Source organism: Aphelocoma coerulescens (assembly GCF_041296385.1).
Source record: "Aphelocoma coerulescens isolate FSJ_1873_10779 chromosome Z unlocalized genomic scaffold, UR_Acoe_1.0 ChrZ, whole genome shotgun sequence".
NCBI lineage: Eukaryota > Metazoa > Chordata > Aves > Passeriformes > Corvidae > Aphelocoma > Aphelocoma coerulescens.
This window is the reverse complement of record NW_027184085.1, coordinates 23,022,231-23,038,169: the sequence shown is the minus strand read 5'-3', so window position 1 is coordinate 23,038,169 and position 15,939 is coordinate 23,022,231. Positions and strand designations below refer to the sequence as shown.

The 15,939-nt window shown below is 40.9% G+C and overlaps 1 protein-coding gene across 1 annotated transcript in view; it reads left to right on the top strand.

Moving 5' to 3' along the window:
• Nucleotides 1–3,392: 3,392 nt before the first annotated feature.
• Nucleotides 3,393–15,939, top strand: part of SCAMP1 (secretory carrier membrane protein 1) — a 45,452-nt gene continuing 32,905 nt past the window's right edge. Inside the window, exon 1 of the mRNA XM_069001294.1 lies at nucleotides 3,393–3,565. Within this exon, the coding sequence (XP_068857395.1) occupies nucleotides 3,509–3,565 (57 nt within the window). The 5' untranslated portion in view covers nucleotides 3,393–3,508. The remainder of the gene's footprint in view (nucleotides 3,566–15,939) is intronic.

The window sequence follows — 15,939 nt, the reverse complement described above, 5'->3', positions numbered from 1 at the left end:
ATTTCTTGTAACAGAATTGGAAAGTTAACTGCAAGCAGGTAATACTAAAAACACCAAAAAGATTAAATTCTACCATTTGGAAATCACAGTGTCAAAAGGGGTTTTTTGAGGGGGGGCATCCTTGGCTAATAATGTCTCTTTTCTAATTCTCAAACTCTGCAAACTGTTTATAGTTGATTTGAAACCAAGAAAGCATCATTTCCCACACCTTTTGTTCTCAATCTTTTTCATGTGGAAGATGAGGAAAATTACGTCAACCCTCAGCATCAAATGATGACCAGTTAAATTGCCCATGTGGTTTGTGTATGGTACAAACTACTCAATTATCTGGATAGATAAATTAATTTCCATTTTCTATTAGCTTTCAGTCAGTTGGTATATCCCAAAGTTAACACCTACAGTTGAATGGTAGCACTTATAGTACAATTTGGTAGCACTTACATGCTACCAATGTTCTACCTTTTAATGAGAGACTCATAGAACACTCTCATTTGGAAGAGACCCACAAGGATCATCAAAGTCCAACTTTTGGCCCTAGGCAGGACACTGCAAGAGTCACACCATATGCCTGAGAGCATTGTCCAGACACTTCCTGAACTCTTGTCAGGCTGGTGCTGTGACCACTTCTCCGGGAGCCTGTTCCAGTGCCCACCCATTCCCTGTGTGAAGACTCTTCTCCTAATATCCAACCTAAACATCCCCTGACTAAGCTTCATGTCGTTACCTTGAGTCCTGTCCCTGGTCACAAGAAAGATCAGTGTCTGCCTCTCCTCTTCCCCTCACGAGGAAGTTGCAGACTGCAGTGAGGTCTCCCCTCACTCTCTTCTCCAGGCTGAACAGACCAAGTGACCTCAGCTGCTCCTTGTACAGCTTCCCCTCCAGACCCTCCACCATCTTTGTTGCCCTCCTTTGGGCATTCTCCAATAGTTTTATATCTCTCTTATCCTGTGGCACCCAGAACTGCCCCCAGCACTGGTGGTGAGGCTGCCCCAGTGCAGAGCAGAGCAGGACAATCCCCTCCCTTGCCCGGCTGGCGATGCTGTGCCTGATGCCCCCCAGGCCCTCCTGGCTGCCAGGGCACGGCTGACTTGCATTCAACTTGCCATCCACCAGGACCCCCAGGTTCCATTCCATGGCACTGCTCTCCAGCCTCTCAATCCCCAGTCTGTCTGTACATCCAGGGTTGCTCCATCCCAGGGCAGAATCCAGCACTTCCCCTTGTTAAACCTCACGTGGCTGGTGATTGTCCATCTCTCTAATTTGTCAAGGACTCTCTGCAGAGCCTCTCTGCCCTCAAAGAAGTCAACAGCTCCTCCCAATTTAATGCTGTCAGCAAACTTAGCGTTCCTTCAAATCCTGTGTCCAAGTGAATGAATATGTCGAAGAGGATAGAGCCCTGTGGAACCCCACTAGTGACTGGATGCCAGCCTCGTGTTTTTGTACAATACTTACTATTCTTTCCAAAGAAAACATTCCAATTTCATAACTGCCTTGAAAGGCATATGAGACAAGAGATTATTCCTCTGTAGCTGTGCACAAATCACTATCAGAGAAATATTACAATGTCAAATGTATGATTTGAAGCACCAGCAACCACACAGGAAAACACATTCTTTTCAGCCAAACCATTCATTCATGCATGCATGCATTCATTCATTCATGTTTCGATCAAAGAGAAGCAAATATACAGTTGTCAGCACACACAGCGTTTGGACTGTAAGCATATATTGAGCCATAGGTGAATATTGGAAAACAACATGAGTTAATGAGCTGTCACCATAACTGAGTTATATGTATGATTGGGACTAATACTGTAATGTACTTTTGTTGATTGTGCAACAGCTGCCTTTTAATTTTTTTAAAGTATTTCACTTCACAGCAACCAAGAAGTTGAAAGTGTTTTGTTTAGAAGCTATGCTTTTATGATTTGTCCCATTTCCATACCATTTTATGTCTGACAGTCCTTCATAAAAACTGAGAAACTTCTGCATAAATCAGAGCAGACCTTGAAGCAAGTATTGCTTTCTCTACTGATCCATGCAAAATCAATTCTCATGTACATGTAGCATTCTTCCGGACCTGTTGACAGAACAGCCCCATTTTAATTACTGCCAGTGTAAAGATCAGAGTATCATGAGATGTGTGGAGCTATTAAAAATCATAGAAGTGCTAACACTAGTGTGCCTCACAGTTAGCCTAGATTATTATGTGGGGAAAAAACCCCCACATTTAAATAGCAAAAAAGAACAGGTTTACTGTCAAAGCAATTTCATTTTCTCTGACCTGCCCCAAACCTCTTTTTTATTTTTTGGATTTAAATGAAAGTTCAAACAATTTCTTTAGAAAGCACGAAGAAATTCAGGATTTGTTGGTTTTGAAGGTGTTGCATCAATGTAGACTGTTTTGCTATGAAGAGCACTGAATTTCACATTTCAAGCATAGCTCTGAATCAAAGGTGCTCTTTTCCATTTATTTGCATCTTTTGGACCAGGTTCTTCAAACTGCACTGTCAGCATTTCTGAGGAAGTATTTATAAAGTCTTCTGAACTGTTGGAAGTGGTTAAGTAATTCCAAGAGGCCTTTTTAATGCTTCCTCCCATTGAAGCGGGATTTTGTGACCGCGGTTCAAAGCCATCCCTTACCTACCGCCCTTGTTGAACCTTTGTGCCAGACACGTGAGCAACCACAAGCTGGGTAAACTATTTACCATGCCAACAGGAGGCGGGAACGAGAAATTAAATTCGGGTTTTACCAAGTAAGGCTTTCTGACCACGTTCCCGCGTCCACTTCACTCCCCAAACCAGACCGGCTGTCCCGACCGGCTCTGAGGGGTGCGGAAGCGGAGGGTCGGGGAGGGCTGGGGCCGGCACACCTACGCAAACACCGGACAAGGCCGCCCCTGCCCGCCCGCCGGCCCAGCTGCCCTGCCGGGGAGTCCCCGGTCCTCCCTCCACAGCTCCCAGCCAGCGATAGCCACCGAAGGAGCAGCACACAGCCCCCAGCCAGCGATAGCCACCGAAGGCGCGGCACACAGCCCCCATTGCCCCCCACGAACAACTGCGACCGAGAACAGCCCCCAACGGCACGTCCTCCCCCACCAACAGCTTATGCCAAACCCTCAGCCAGGCCGGGATCCAGCCTTTCCCGTACTCCTCCCTCCTCTCGCCCCGCCCACGCCCCGACAGTGCCCCGGCTCAGGCACAAACTCTACCCCCACCCGCCCCGGGAGCGGCCGCTCCGCCTTTATCCCTTTCTCCCTCCCAGGGCCGTCGCAAGGCCCTCCCACCCGCACTTCACTTCCGGGGCGGCCATTTTGGGCGGTCCGTAGCCGGTCGGTGCGGCGGGGGCGGGCTCGGCCCGGGCGGCGGGGCTGTGGCAGGGGCTGTGGCAGGGGCTGTGGCAGGGGCTGTGACAGCGGCGGGGGGAACACCTGCGCCGGGCACTGTCGGGGCGCCGCCGCAGGGGCAGAGCCGCCGTCCGGGGACCGCAGCGCCCGCCTGCCCCCGCCATGTCGGACTTCGACAGCAACCCCTTCGCCGACCCGGACCTCAACAACCCCTTCAAGGTGAGGGGGCGGCGGGCGGCCGTGAGGTTTCCTCGGTGTCGGTCTGCGCGGAGCCGCGGGCATCCCGCGGAAGGAAGGAAGGAAGGAAAGGGGGGAAGGGAATAAAGAAGAAAGGAGGGAAGGGAAGGGCCCCGTGGGAGCTGCGGCCCGGGGTCTCTACCCTCAGCGGGCCATGAAGGCTCGGAGTGGGGGTGGGGGGCAGGGCGCGGAGGATAAACAGCGTTTCACGACTTCAGGATTCCGTGTTTCCTTCTGTAGCTAAAATAATACAAGTTTTATTTCATTTGCGTTATTTCGATGGAAAAAAAAGAAAAGTTTTTGTGGTTTGGTTTTTTTTTTGACCCTAGCTTTGTGCTAGGGGTAACGCTACTACTGTCTTTTTTTCTTTCGTCTGATTGAGCCAAATAGTTGAGCTTAATGAATTAGTGAATTTAGCCTCTTTTTCTTCTCTAGCCTCCTCCCACCCCCTTCAAGCTTACTGGTTCCCTTACCTTATGTCTGAAGTAATCAGGGTACCAATAGCTGGACATGATTTCTGTGCTGCGTCTCAAACTGCTTTATTGTAATGTACTATAAAGCTTTTAGGTTTTGCACTGTTGACTTGTCATACAGCTGTGAATTCTTTCTTCAGTGGCTTCAGCTGTCAAAACCAACTGACCTCCCTGGATGCTTCCACTCGTGTTCTTTTCTTTCTTTTTTGTTTGGATCTAGTTCAACTAACTTCTGAAGCTACCTACTTTCATAATATTACTGAACTTCTTGCAGACACTTCAAAGCACACCAATAGTGTATGGCAGCGAGTTTGGAATGTTAGCTGGAATAATTAAGCTTTTTAAAAATTGAGCTGCCACATTTCAAGCATACTTCTGTCCACATAGATGCTGGAAGCATAACGTTCCTCACATTTGTTCATTAGAGTTTGTCTGAATCATTAGTTTAGTTTTTGTGGTCATAAAACATAGGTGATAGTATTCATTAGGCTAGAATTCCTTAGGCTAAAATCTGTTTTCACTTGTTGTACAGAATGCAATGACGTTCCAGATGAACACGAGTCCTGGGGTCAAGTCCGCTGCCAACAATAGTTTGGGCTGGTACCAATCTCAGTGAGCACTGTTCTTTTGGGCACCGAGCACTGAAAAGGTGTCATTCTAGAATGTGTTTTCAGCAACAGAAATACATTATGCTTCTCTTCCTACTTCCATACTTCTTGTAATAGTTAATCAAATAACATCTAGCAAAATCCAGGGCAGTGAGGGGTATTAGACGCAGTATAGTTGCCTCTGCAGTACTCATCAGACCACGTAACTGGTCCTCTGTAGTGTTGTGAGACCTAAATTAGGCACGTACCTGAATTATACTTCCAGTTTGAAAACATTGCTTAAAGTGCAAAAGCTTATTCCAGTTTCTCTTCAGAGAAAGACTTCTATTGTAACTGTTGGGCAGAATCCATGCTTTGCTTCTCATCTGCATCATGATAAAAAGACTATAACAGCTTTTCTGTAACTTGAAGCTTTCTCTTTGGATTTCTTTATTTGCAGAAGATGATTCAGGAAAGCTGTTTACTTTTTCAGAAGCTGTTTTCCTTTCCTTCAATCTTTGCTAACTTCTGTCACATTCTACTGCCTACAAAAGATACTCTTGCATACCTTTACTACCCGTGCATTTAACTTGAAGGGGCAAAAGGTCTCATATATAACTGAAAGCTTGTTGGCAAAACAGCTTTGAAATTAGTGGGTATTAATGCATATGTAAGTTTTGTCTGCGTGTTTTAAAATACTTTATGCATAGAACCGGTATATCCAGATGGACTCTGACAGCCTAAATCATGTTGTCTAAACACTTGTATTTCTGTCTTTGCTTGATAATTTTATGTATGATGTGATTAGTTGTTTTCTTTGCTCTTGAAGCTGCTTCCTGTGCTAATGTGAAATCACAAAGTAGTGTGGCAGAGGAGGGGTGGGAAGGCATCAGGTGGAAGAGTTGTTGCCAAGGTCTAAAGATAGATCCTTTTTTTTCTTAAATATTTTGGTTTTACTGACTGTCTGTGATCTACATGGGAGGTTTCCTGTGACTGTTCTTATGCTTTTTAATAAAAAGATTAGAGCAGAGCTTCTTGCTTGATGTTGAATCAAATAAAAGTGTTCTCTGGAAAGATAAAGGTAAAGCATAAATATCTACTGTGCTCAATATTTTGGGTAGTTAGTACTTTTGGAAGTCTAAAAGTAAATTATCTGCTGGAAAACCTGAAATTAGCTTACCTGGCTTGATCATGAAATGCTGTGGATTTTGAGACAAGCGGCTACCTAACCTTGCATTTTTGGTTTTTTTTTTACTCTTTGTTGCTTTATAAAAAGCAACAAACTGGAACTGAATCCAGAGTCAGATATGCTTTTGAAGTCATAGTTTTTCTCTCTAAATAGATGTCCTCTGAATGCCATACCAACAAAGCCAAAATATGGGGTTTTTTGAAAGACTGGAGGGTACTTGAACAAACAGATAAGTGACATGCTAACATTTACAAGCTTTTGATCACATTAAAGTTGTGCAGAAAAAAATGCACTCATGTACCATACAAATGAAGATGTGAGAATCCTGTTACATGTATATCTTATGATGTAGCAGCAGTGTGAAGTACGCAGTTGGTATAACCTCAGATATCATAATTGGAAGCAAGCTAGTAATGAAATCTATTTAATTTCGTTTACTAAGAAGCACTTGTCATAGCCTGTGAGCGTGAATTCACACTTTGTCAAGTTCTCACTTACAAATGGTGCAGTCCCACAGCACCCAAAAAGGGTGAGCAGCACAGATGTGGTAATGGTAACTGCATTCGGTGCTGGGCAAGTCTATAGAGAGGAGACAGATCTGAGCCCAAATTAGAAAGCCAAGTCAGAATCAGGATCACGTCCAGTGAAAGTAAACAGGGTCAGCCAACAGTCCTCTGATGACCAGGTTAGGCGTTAGTAAGGAGTGGGGTCTGACCACTTATAAGGTGTTTGGGAACCTTCAGGATCCTGACAGTTTATCTTGAATAGGCTAAAGCAGCATGAAATAAATTTTGTATGACAAAACAACGGCACATTTCTAATGTAGCTGTCACTTTGTGTTTTTTTTTTTTTCTTAATGTCATAGGATAGTTGATAGTTGTAGTCTTCTGTCTAGGGAGGTGATACAGTTACAAAGGTTCTGAAATAGCAGTCTCAAAATTCAGTGTCATTTACTCTGAAACAATCAGCAGTTCATCTACAATAAAAATTGTTGGTTCTGTGTTCCTGGTTTGATTTTTTTTTTCTTTTATAAGTGAACAATCCTACTAACTCAGAGAAGTTTTTTTAAGTAGAACTATGAATTTTATAGGCCTTTGAATCTTGGCTGACAGGCAGCAGAAGGTTTGAAAACTGGCTGTTATTGAAACATGAAACAGCTATTTTTTGGTTGCTGTAGAATGAGAACTATAAAGACTGAGTTGTGTGATGAATTCTATTGGGCCAGTTCATCTGATATGCTTAGCTCTGAGCAGATGCATGTATCCGGCACTATAGAAATTATGGGAGGCCTGAAAACTAAGGTACATTTCTGTTCAAATGTGAATGGTGACCTTCAAGGAAAAGCCTAATCAGTATGAGATAGGAAGATTTTTTTCTTGGTCAGTTTTTGTGTGGGAGCGCACAATCAAAGAAAACCTCAAATGTGTGTAATGCTAAGTATTTGAGTAGTTTCTTTGAGTGGGATTAGGTATCCAAACTGCGGTTACATTTGAGTTGTTGCTCCAAAAAGACACATCTCACGTAGTTCTGTTATGACTGACATTCTTGTTTGGATTGCTGAGATGCTCTAAGATACTTAAAAATGGCACTGAATTGCTCCCACTGAGGTCACAGGATTACTTGAGTCACTAGAGCTAAGTGCAGAAGTAATTCCAATTATAAATTGGGTATTACACTTAATCTTGACTCATATGACCACAAATTAATCTTCTCTCTGGTTTGGCGGGAAATACAACATGGGGGTTTGATACTGAAAGCAATGGTGCAAATGACTGTTACCTTCTGTGGCAGCAGAATCTATACAGTTTATACCTTGGTTGCTGAAGTGAAGCTAAAGTGATAGAACCTTACAGGAAGAAAGAGAAGTCCTGATTTTTTTTTTTTTTTTTTGAAGAATTGGGACACTTCAAAGTGTTTGTGTAGCTTTAGAATGAAGAAGTTTTGTCTCATGCCTATGTGCATAACTATGTTTTAATTCTTGTATCTGACTATAAAATATACTGGTTTAAGTTGTCTGTCCTAAAGTTAGTAAAGGACATAAAATACTGATATTTTTTCTGACTTCTACTAGCTGTTTTCCCTTCATGTCTTCAAAAATTACAAACTCCCCTAAATCTTGCATAATTTAATGCTGAACACTGTGGTAGTGGGTTGTCCTTTAGCTGTTCTGCATGGTAGTTGGCTTTCAAGAGGACACTTCACCAGTGCTGTAACTGCACTGTAATCTATTAAAACTGTGAAGTGTTGTAGTAGTTATTCAGTATCTGTTATCTAGATTTTCACTGAAGTGTTAGCACATATTGCATAGTGTTATTATTGCACTGTATACTGTGCAAAGAGAAACATAACACACATATCAGAGCTGGGAAAGAAGAACAATTTGAGAACAGCTGTGAGATGGAGGTGATACTTTTTTAGGCATCCAGTACTCCATTGCAAGATGAGGCTGGTGCAAACTTCAGGACAAATTTGACCTTGTCAACCTCTGAAGTTCTTTTACGTTTCAGAGGTGGGGACCATGTCTTTCTCAGTAGCTTAGGACTCTTCACAGCACTGCTTTCATGTGATGAATGTGACATGTAACAGGCACCGCTCAAAAGCCAAGTATAAGAAATCCCAGTGGGCTACTTCTGCATTACTCAGTTTAATAATTGTGTTCTGGCAGAGTGGGAATGAAAACTATTTGAACATCATTTAATGAGGGGGATAGGAAAATGGCTGATAAGTGATCAATATTTAAACTTGAAAAACTTGGAATTATGAAAGAACTGTTTTGTGGCTACTAGGATATTTTTATTCTTTTATTATTATACGTCCAGAAATCATTTTTTATAAATGTTTATTCAATGTGTGTGGGTCTTGTGGGACTGAGAAACACTCCAGAACCTATTTATGAAAAGTGTGTTGGATAATTTTCTCTTTGGTCAAGAAATCAAAAAAGTCAGACCAGTAGTTTCAGGCATTTTGTGTTGCATTTTTGCTTAATTTTCTGACCCAGTGGTGTTATCTTAGGGAGTGCTCCACAGAGAGCAGGAAGTACAACAGTTACTGTTACTATAACCTCCTCCCACCGCCAAAATCGAAATCCACAAAACTTCAGGATGAGCTCTTACTTAAGCATGTGCCATTATTTTGCTCCTATTTAGAAAAAGGCTATTATGAATTGGGTATAGGGAATAAGTTATAGTGAACCCGCGACAGTAATGGAGAACTTAGCTGGAAATGGAAAAAAAATATTGTATTCATCTAGCAAACCAAAGCCTTTCGGTTGGAGTGTAGGGTAAGAAATCCTAATTGGTCAGGATTGATTTTGTTAGATTTGTGGAGCTAGTCCCATGATTTTCCCCTTCATGGATTTGCTGGTCTGAATCCAGTCCTGGTAGACCTCTGGCTTCTGTAATACAGTCAGACTTTAAAGGAATGACACCTTTACTGAGGATATTGAGTAGTTAGGAGTGGATGGGTTGTGCCTCTTTTGCTTTCTGGGAGCTTCCTTCCAGCACAAAACACAAAAGAAAAAATGTACAGCTAGCTGAAGGTGGGGTTATGAAACAGTGAATGCCAAAGAAGTTTCGAAGTGAAGACTGGTTGATGTCAGTGACTGGTAAAGCAGTAGGCTACATAAAGCTTACGTGTGGGAATCTTGAAATAAAAGAGAAAAATTGTAGGGTGGCAGAGCTGAAGGATAGCCAGTGACTGATGAGGGAGGTTATAGGACTGATACAGTGAATTAATATAAAGATACTATATTTTAGGAGCTTTTGTGTCTAGGAGAACTGTTTTCTTGGTTTGCAACTATTCTAGGCATTGAAAGCTCATTGTTAACATAGACCTAAGGTAAAAAATTAACAGTCTTCTTCTGTAGCTTATTTGTCTCTTAGCACATCTCTTAGGGAGATGTGTAACTGATGAAGTGTTATCCATGTTTACTTCTTTTTATTTCATTCACTAAAAATAATTAGTCCTCTTCTTTTAAAATTCATTTTGATGTTCTTAGTATATTGTTTCTCTTCAATCTTTTTTTCCTAGGATTAACGAGGTATACTTCTGTCTGCTTCCTCAGATATTTGGCACTGTCCTATGAATTCCGTGTAAATTAAAAAAAAGAAAAAAGGCAAAAAGAAAAAAAAAAGAAAAATCCTCACATTTAAGCATAGCATTTTAGTTTTATGCTTTTTTCTAATCAACATGATTATTGTGTTCTTTTGATGTACAATACTCCCTGTATCCAATTCTTGGAAGATACTTAATTGTCTTTCATTCTTGCCCTTGTCAGTGAGGATTAAAAATTTATCCTACTATTCTATTCTTAGTAGTTACCTTTGTTCCTCCTGTTCTTTTCCTTGTAAATGTATTTTATGCATATTTCCCTGTTCCTCATTCCTACTATTTTTTTTTTGCTCTGTTTAGCTTAAGTGATCTTTATTTGAAATTGTTTTCAATTGCTGATGTGTTGTAAAAACATTATAATCTCTATCTAAATCAGTGTTTAGTGTTTATAAGCCCCATTTCCCGACCTCTGCAATAAAATACTGCTTTTACTTCCCGGCTGGTCCTTGGGACTAAACTGAAAAAATGTTCTGTGCAGGAAATGCTTTTGTCTTTTTGGTAGAAGAGAGGGTATCCCACCAAGTGAAAAGTTTTTTCTGCAGTATGAATGACAGTTTGGAGGGGCTGATTCCTAGTTCACTATATTCTCTTCACTGAAAAGAAATCAAAATCACAACTAAAAATGTAAATTTAGCTGATGGTCTTTTTCAGATTATTACTAGATTATATATTCTATCAAAGTATTTTACTGATGGTGGAACAATTCTGGACCCATATCCAGTGAACAGTAATACCAAGCATTGTTACAGATGTATTTACTTCAGTCTTTAATATGCTAGTGTCTTCTGTGTTAGTGGAACTGGTAGCTGATGACTAGTTTTGGTCTCCTAGACAACAGAGGTCTATTCCCTTCAATTTTATTTTTTAAATAGCTGTAGAAGCTCACATAGAATGGATTATTCTGCTCTGTTTTAAACATTCTCATTTGTAGTTAATTGTGTTGGTACACCCTCTGTGATAACTGGGTATTCAGTTAATTTTATCTATATCTGAGTGATGTGAGCATAATTTGTTAGTTTGGCACAGAAGATGTTTTCAATACTTCCATAGGTGCTCTTGCGAATGTGAAATATAAATGTGTTGTTTGTTCTGGGTGTGTTTTGTTAGTTTGTGTTACTGTTTGTTGGGATGTTTTTCCTGACTTTTCCATTTTTGGCATAAAAAGTAGGTTGCTGCTTGAACCTGTCTCGTAGGGATTAAAAAAAGTGTGCTTAATATTTGCTTTTGAGATGGACATTATAGGAGGAAGACTGCAAGAAGCAGGTAAAATGAAAGATTTAGATGGAGAATGACTAACTTAAATTTTGCTGCTTTCTTAAAACTTCAGTCTCCTAAACTATTTCAGATCTTGAAAATGTCATCTGAAATGATTGTGTGTGGCTTAAATGCACCAATAGCTACAGTGGCTGGATATGAAAAATAGTCTGTTTTTAATTCTGTTCTGTGGTTGTATGACTAATAGTTAAGTAAAAAGGTCAGAAGCTCCAGCTTTGAACTGGCAGGAGTTTAGGTGCGATAAGGCTGAGTGGAATATCAGATATGGAAAATAAATTACTACAGCAAAGATTCACTTATTCCTGTGGAATATTAGTTTTTACTGTTTTTAATCATTAGAATATGCATGTCATGCAACATAGAAATTTGATAGCATTCATTTAAATGCCACTTCTTCTGAGTGTGTCGTCCTGCACAACATTTATTATTTGTATCCATTATTCAAACCCTGAAAAATTTTTAAATTTAGTGTGTTTTTTTTTATTCTGCAATAGTGAGTATGAGTGCTTCACAGTTTTCATCACTGTGTTTAGATGAGTTGGCATTTGCTCCATTTTTAAAATGAGATGCAATGAGTATAAGGTAAATGATTCAAAACAATTCTTTGTGTTTTGTGGGATGTGAGGTCTAATCTCTTCATAAATATTGTAAGTAGTCTTTTGAAATATGAAGTGTAGCTCCTGTTGGCATCAGTCATTTGTGCACTGTAGGTGTTCAGAACAATTAGTATAGCACCTACACGTGGGCACCCTGACTGTGAAGAGCTGAGGATAGTTCTAGCAGTGAATGAGTTATAGGAGAGATGCAAATTTCTAGGCTGGTATTTGCCTCCTTCAGCTGTGAGATTTCCTCTTTTCCAGTGATGACTGGTTATTTTGAGTCTTTCTGTGTCACAAACTTCTGCTGTAGTCCAGACTATGTAATTCAAGTTTTCTGAGTATAGAATTTGAGTGCTACTTGCAGTGGTGGTGTTCAATTTGTGTATTTCAATACAACTGTAATTTTCTTTCTTTAGTAAGTAATGAAACTTTACTTGAATAGCACTGTTACTGAATGTCCTCTGGGTCATTCAGGTTTTCTTTAGAGCTGCTGCTACTTTAGCAAACAATAGTAGTATTTGGCAGAGGTGTAGCAATTGTTAATGCAAAATGGGAATGGACTTCTGATTGAGGGCTTCTTGCTTTAATCACTGTATGTATTTAAGTGTTCAACTTACTTTTGAGTGCTAAGACTGTTGCTCTATTACCCTTGGTTGTCTCAGCATATGTTTCTTTTCATTTTGAGTGTTAGAATGTCACAGTAGATGTACAAAGAGATCTGAGGAGCTTTTTGGCCCTGGTCTTCTCTGAAACACTTTGAGGAAAAAAAGGCTTTCTTTCATCAGATACTTACTATTTATTAGAAACTGTTTATATATTTCTGAATACAGATTGCTCTTCTGAATTTGACCACTTCGTGCATTTCAGAAATGGCTGCTGTTCAGTGTGTCTTATGAGTCTGATATGGTAGTTATTCAAATAATTGAACTTATTGTTTGAAAGCACAGTTGGGCTGAGTTATTTTGTTAGTAGTTCACTCTTCAAACACAACTTCAGTGTTGAAATACACTTTTTAAGCAGCTAATTCAACCTAAAATGCTAAGTGCTATTCAAGTAATAATAATTAGACCTGCTGTTTCACTGTATGGCTGATGGTTAGTGATCACAAGTTGCTTATGTGTCTATACTTAAACATTTCTGTTTAAAAGTGGGAATTATATGAGAACATTTTTGAGAGGGGTATCATACTGAAAGCATGAACAAAGTGCTTTATGCTCTGCTAATTGACATTAACATGTAAAAACTGGAATAAGTGTACTAGGTCTGACTAGGATGGAGTTAATTTTTTTCGTAGCAGTCCTTATCTTGCTCTGTTTCAGATTTGTCACAAAAGCAGTGCTGGGAAGGCACCAGTGTGCTTGCACATTGCTGTGCAGTGCTTGCACGGTACCAAGACCACCTTTGTTTCACACTCTTGCTTCCTCAGGGAATAGACTTGGGCAAGGGGCTGGGAGGGGACACGGGCAGGACTGCTGACCCCAGCTGACCAGGGGGATCTTGCATGCTGTGTAACACTGTGCTTGGCAGCAGTGCTGGTGGTGGTGGTAGTGGGGGGTCTGTTCCAAGCAACCATTGCTCAGGAACTGAATGGGCATGTGTCTATTGGTGGGAGGTGGTGAGCCTTTGCCTATGCATGACTTGGGGGGTTTTGTTGCCTTTTTTTTTTTTTTGCCTCTACCTTCCCCTCTCCCCTCCCACCTTTAAACTGTCTATTTTCTTAACAACCACAAGTTTTATTTGTTTTTTCCTTTTTAGTTCTCTCCCTTATCCCACTGCAGAGAGCAGTGAGTGAGCAACCAGTTTGGGGACTTTGCTGCTGGCTACAATACACACACCACAATAAGATAAAAGTTTTCAGCTGTATACAGCTTTCTACTATTCTGGATATTGAATTCTGAAATTGTCTTATTTGTATTAACTTTGTTTTAACTTCATTTTTTTTAATCTTGTACTGATGAGTCTAATAAACCAATGTGTAATTCAAATGTTATATTTAATTATTCCCTTATTTTTTATGTACTTTTCTATTCAACATTTCAAGTAATTTTTCATTGAATTTTGACCGGAAACATGCTCACCAGACCATGCTTTCCCTCTTTTTTGTCGCTCAGGTGCATGGTATTTTGTGATAGCCATTAACCAAAGAACATGGTAACAAGGAATTAGTTTACCAGTTTATGCAAGACCTGATGATACTTTAGTTGTAACAATGTATTTGAGTCTAGGATGGTAACTAAGGCAGACTTGTGAGGGAGACTGTCACCAGCATGGCTTTCTTGAAATACCTATTTAAAGTGTGAGTCAAATATAGGAAAGCTGATGTTGAATTGCATTTAACATTGTTTTGTATACATTTTTAGAAAGGGTGATTCTTGTTCAGTGACCATTAAAATACTGCTTTGCAACTAAATGTAAGCTTTAACAAAAAGTGTTTTGTGACCAGAAGGGTGTTTTAAGTATGCTTATGTACATGAATTTGTTTAAAATATGCAACATATAATTAATTTTTGATGCAATGATTTTTCTTAAGCATTTTTATAGCAAACTTTTAAAATTGCCTCTAATGAATAATTTTGTGGCTAGCTATTGGAAAAAACAGAGTTGTTCTCATTTGCTCTGTCCCTTAGGATTTTAGAGCTGATAGGTGTTCTGACCTGTTTTTTTCTAGCTGTAAATAAGTTGACTGCAGCCATTAAGAAAGTCGTCTTCCTACATCGGCAGATAAAGCTTTTGCTAACAAGACTAAGCTAATGCCATAATAGATGCTGGTTCTAAGAAGGCAGATTTTGTGTTTAAATTTGTTTTTTTTTTTAATTTAGCTTAATAATTTGTGTATTTACTTAAATGTAGATTAAGTCACTTACTGTATTTTTAAAAAATTTTCATATTTATGCAATAGAATCATAGAACAGCTTGAGTTGGAAGGGACCTTAAAGATTATCTAGTTCTGTCCCCCCTGCCATAGGCAGGGACACCTTCCACTAGACCAGGTTGCCCAGAGCTCCGTCCAGCCTGGCCTTGAACATTTCCAGGGATGGGATATCCACAACTTCCTTGGGCAACCTGTTCCAGTGTCTCACCGCCCTCACAGTAAGGAATTCCTTTCTAATATCTAACCTAAATCTACTCTCTTTCAGTTTGAATCCACTCTCCTTGTCCTGTCATTGCATGCTCTTGTAAAAAGTCTCTCTCCATCTTTCTTGTAGGCCCCTTCAGGTACTGGAAGGCCACAGTTAGGTCATCCTTAAGCCTTCTGTTTTCCAGGCTGAAAAAATCCAATTCTCTCAGCCTGTCTTCATAGGAGAGATGCTCCATCCCTCTGATCCTCTTGTTGACCTCCTCTGGACTCGCTCCAACATCTCCATGTCCTTCCTGTGCTGGGACCCCAGAGCTGGATGCAGCACTGCAGGTGGGGTCTCAGCAGAGCAGAGCAGAGGGGCAGAATCCCCTCCCTGGCCCTGCTGGCCGCGCTGCTTTGGATGCAGCCCAGGACACGTTTGGCTCTCTGGGCTGTGAGTGCCCATGGCTGGGTCATGTCCAGCCTCTCACCCACCAGCACCCCCAAGTCCTTCTGGGCAGGGCTGCTCTGATCTGTCCATCCCCCAGCCTGGGCTGATACCAGGGTTGCTCTGACCCAGGTGCAGCACCTTGCACTTGGTCTTGTTGAACCTCATAAGATTCCCATGGGCTCTCTCCTAGAGCTTGTCCACATGCCTCTGGGTGACATCCCATCCTTCAGCTGTATCAACTGCACCACTCAGCTTGGGGTCATTTGCAAATTCACTGAGGGTGCACTCAATCTGTCTATGTTATTAATGAAGATATGAAATAACACTGGTCCCAATACAGATCCTTGAGGGACACTTGTCACTGATGTCTTGAATCACTTCCTTGTCCCCCACATGCCTTAGCACAACCTCCAGGAGGATCTGTTCCATCATCTCCTAGGCACAGAGGTGAGGCTGACAGGCCAGTAGTTCTCAGGGTTCTCCTTTCTACCCTTCTTAAAGATGGATACCATGTTTTCTATTTTCCAGTCACCTGGGACTTGCCCTGAGTGCCATAACTTTTCAAATGTCATGGAGAGTGGATTGGCAACTACATCAGCCAGTTCTCTCAGGAC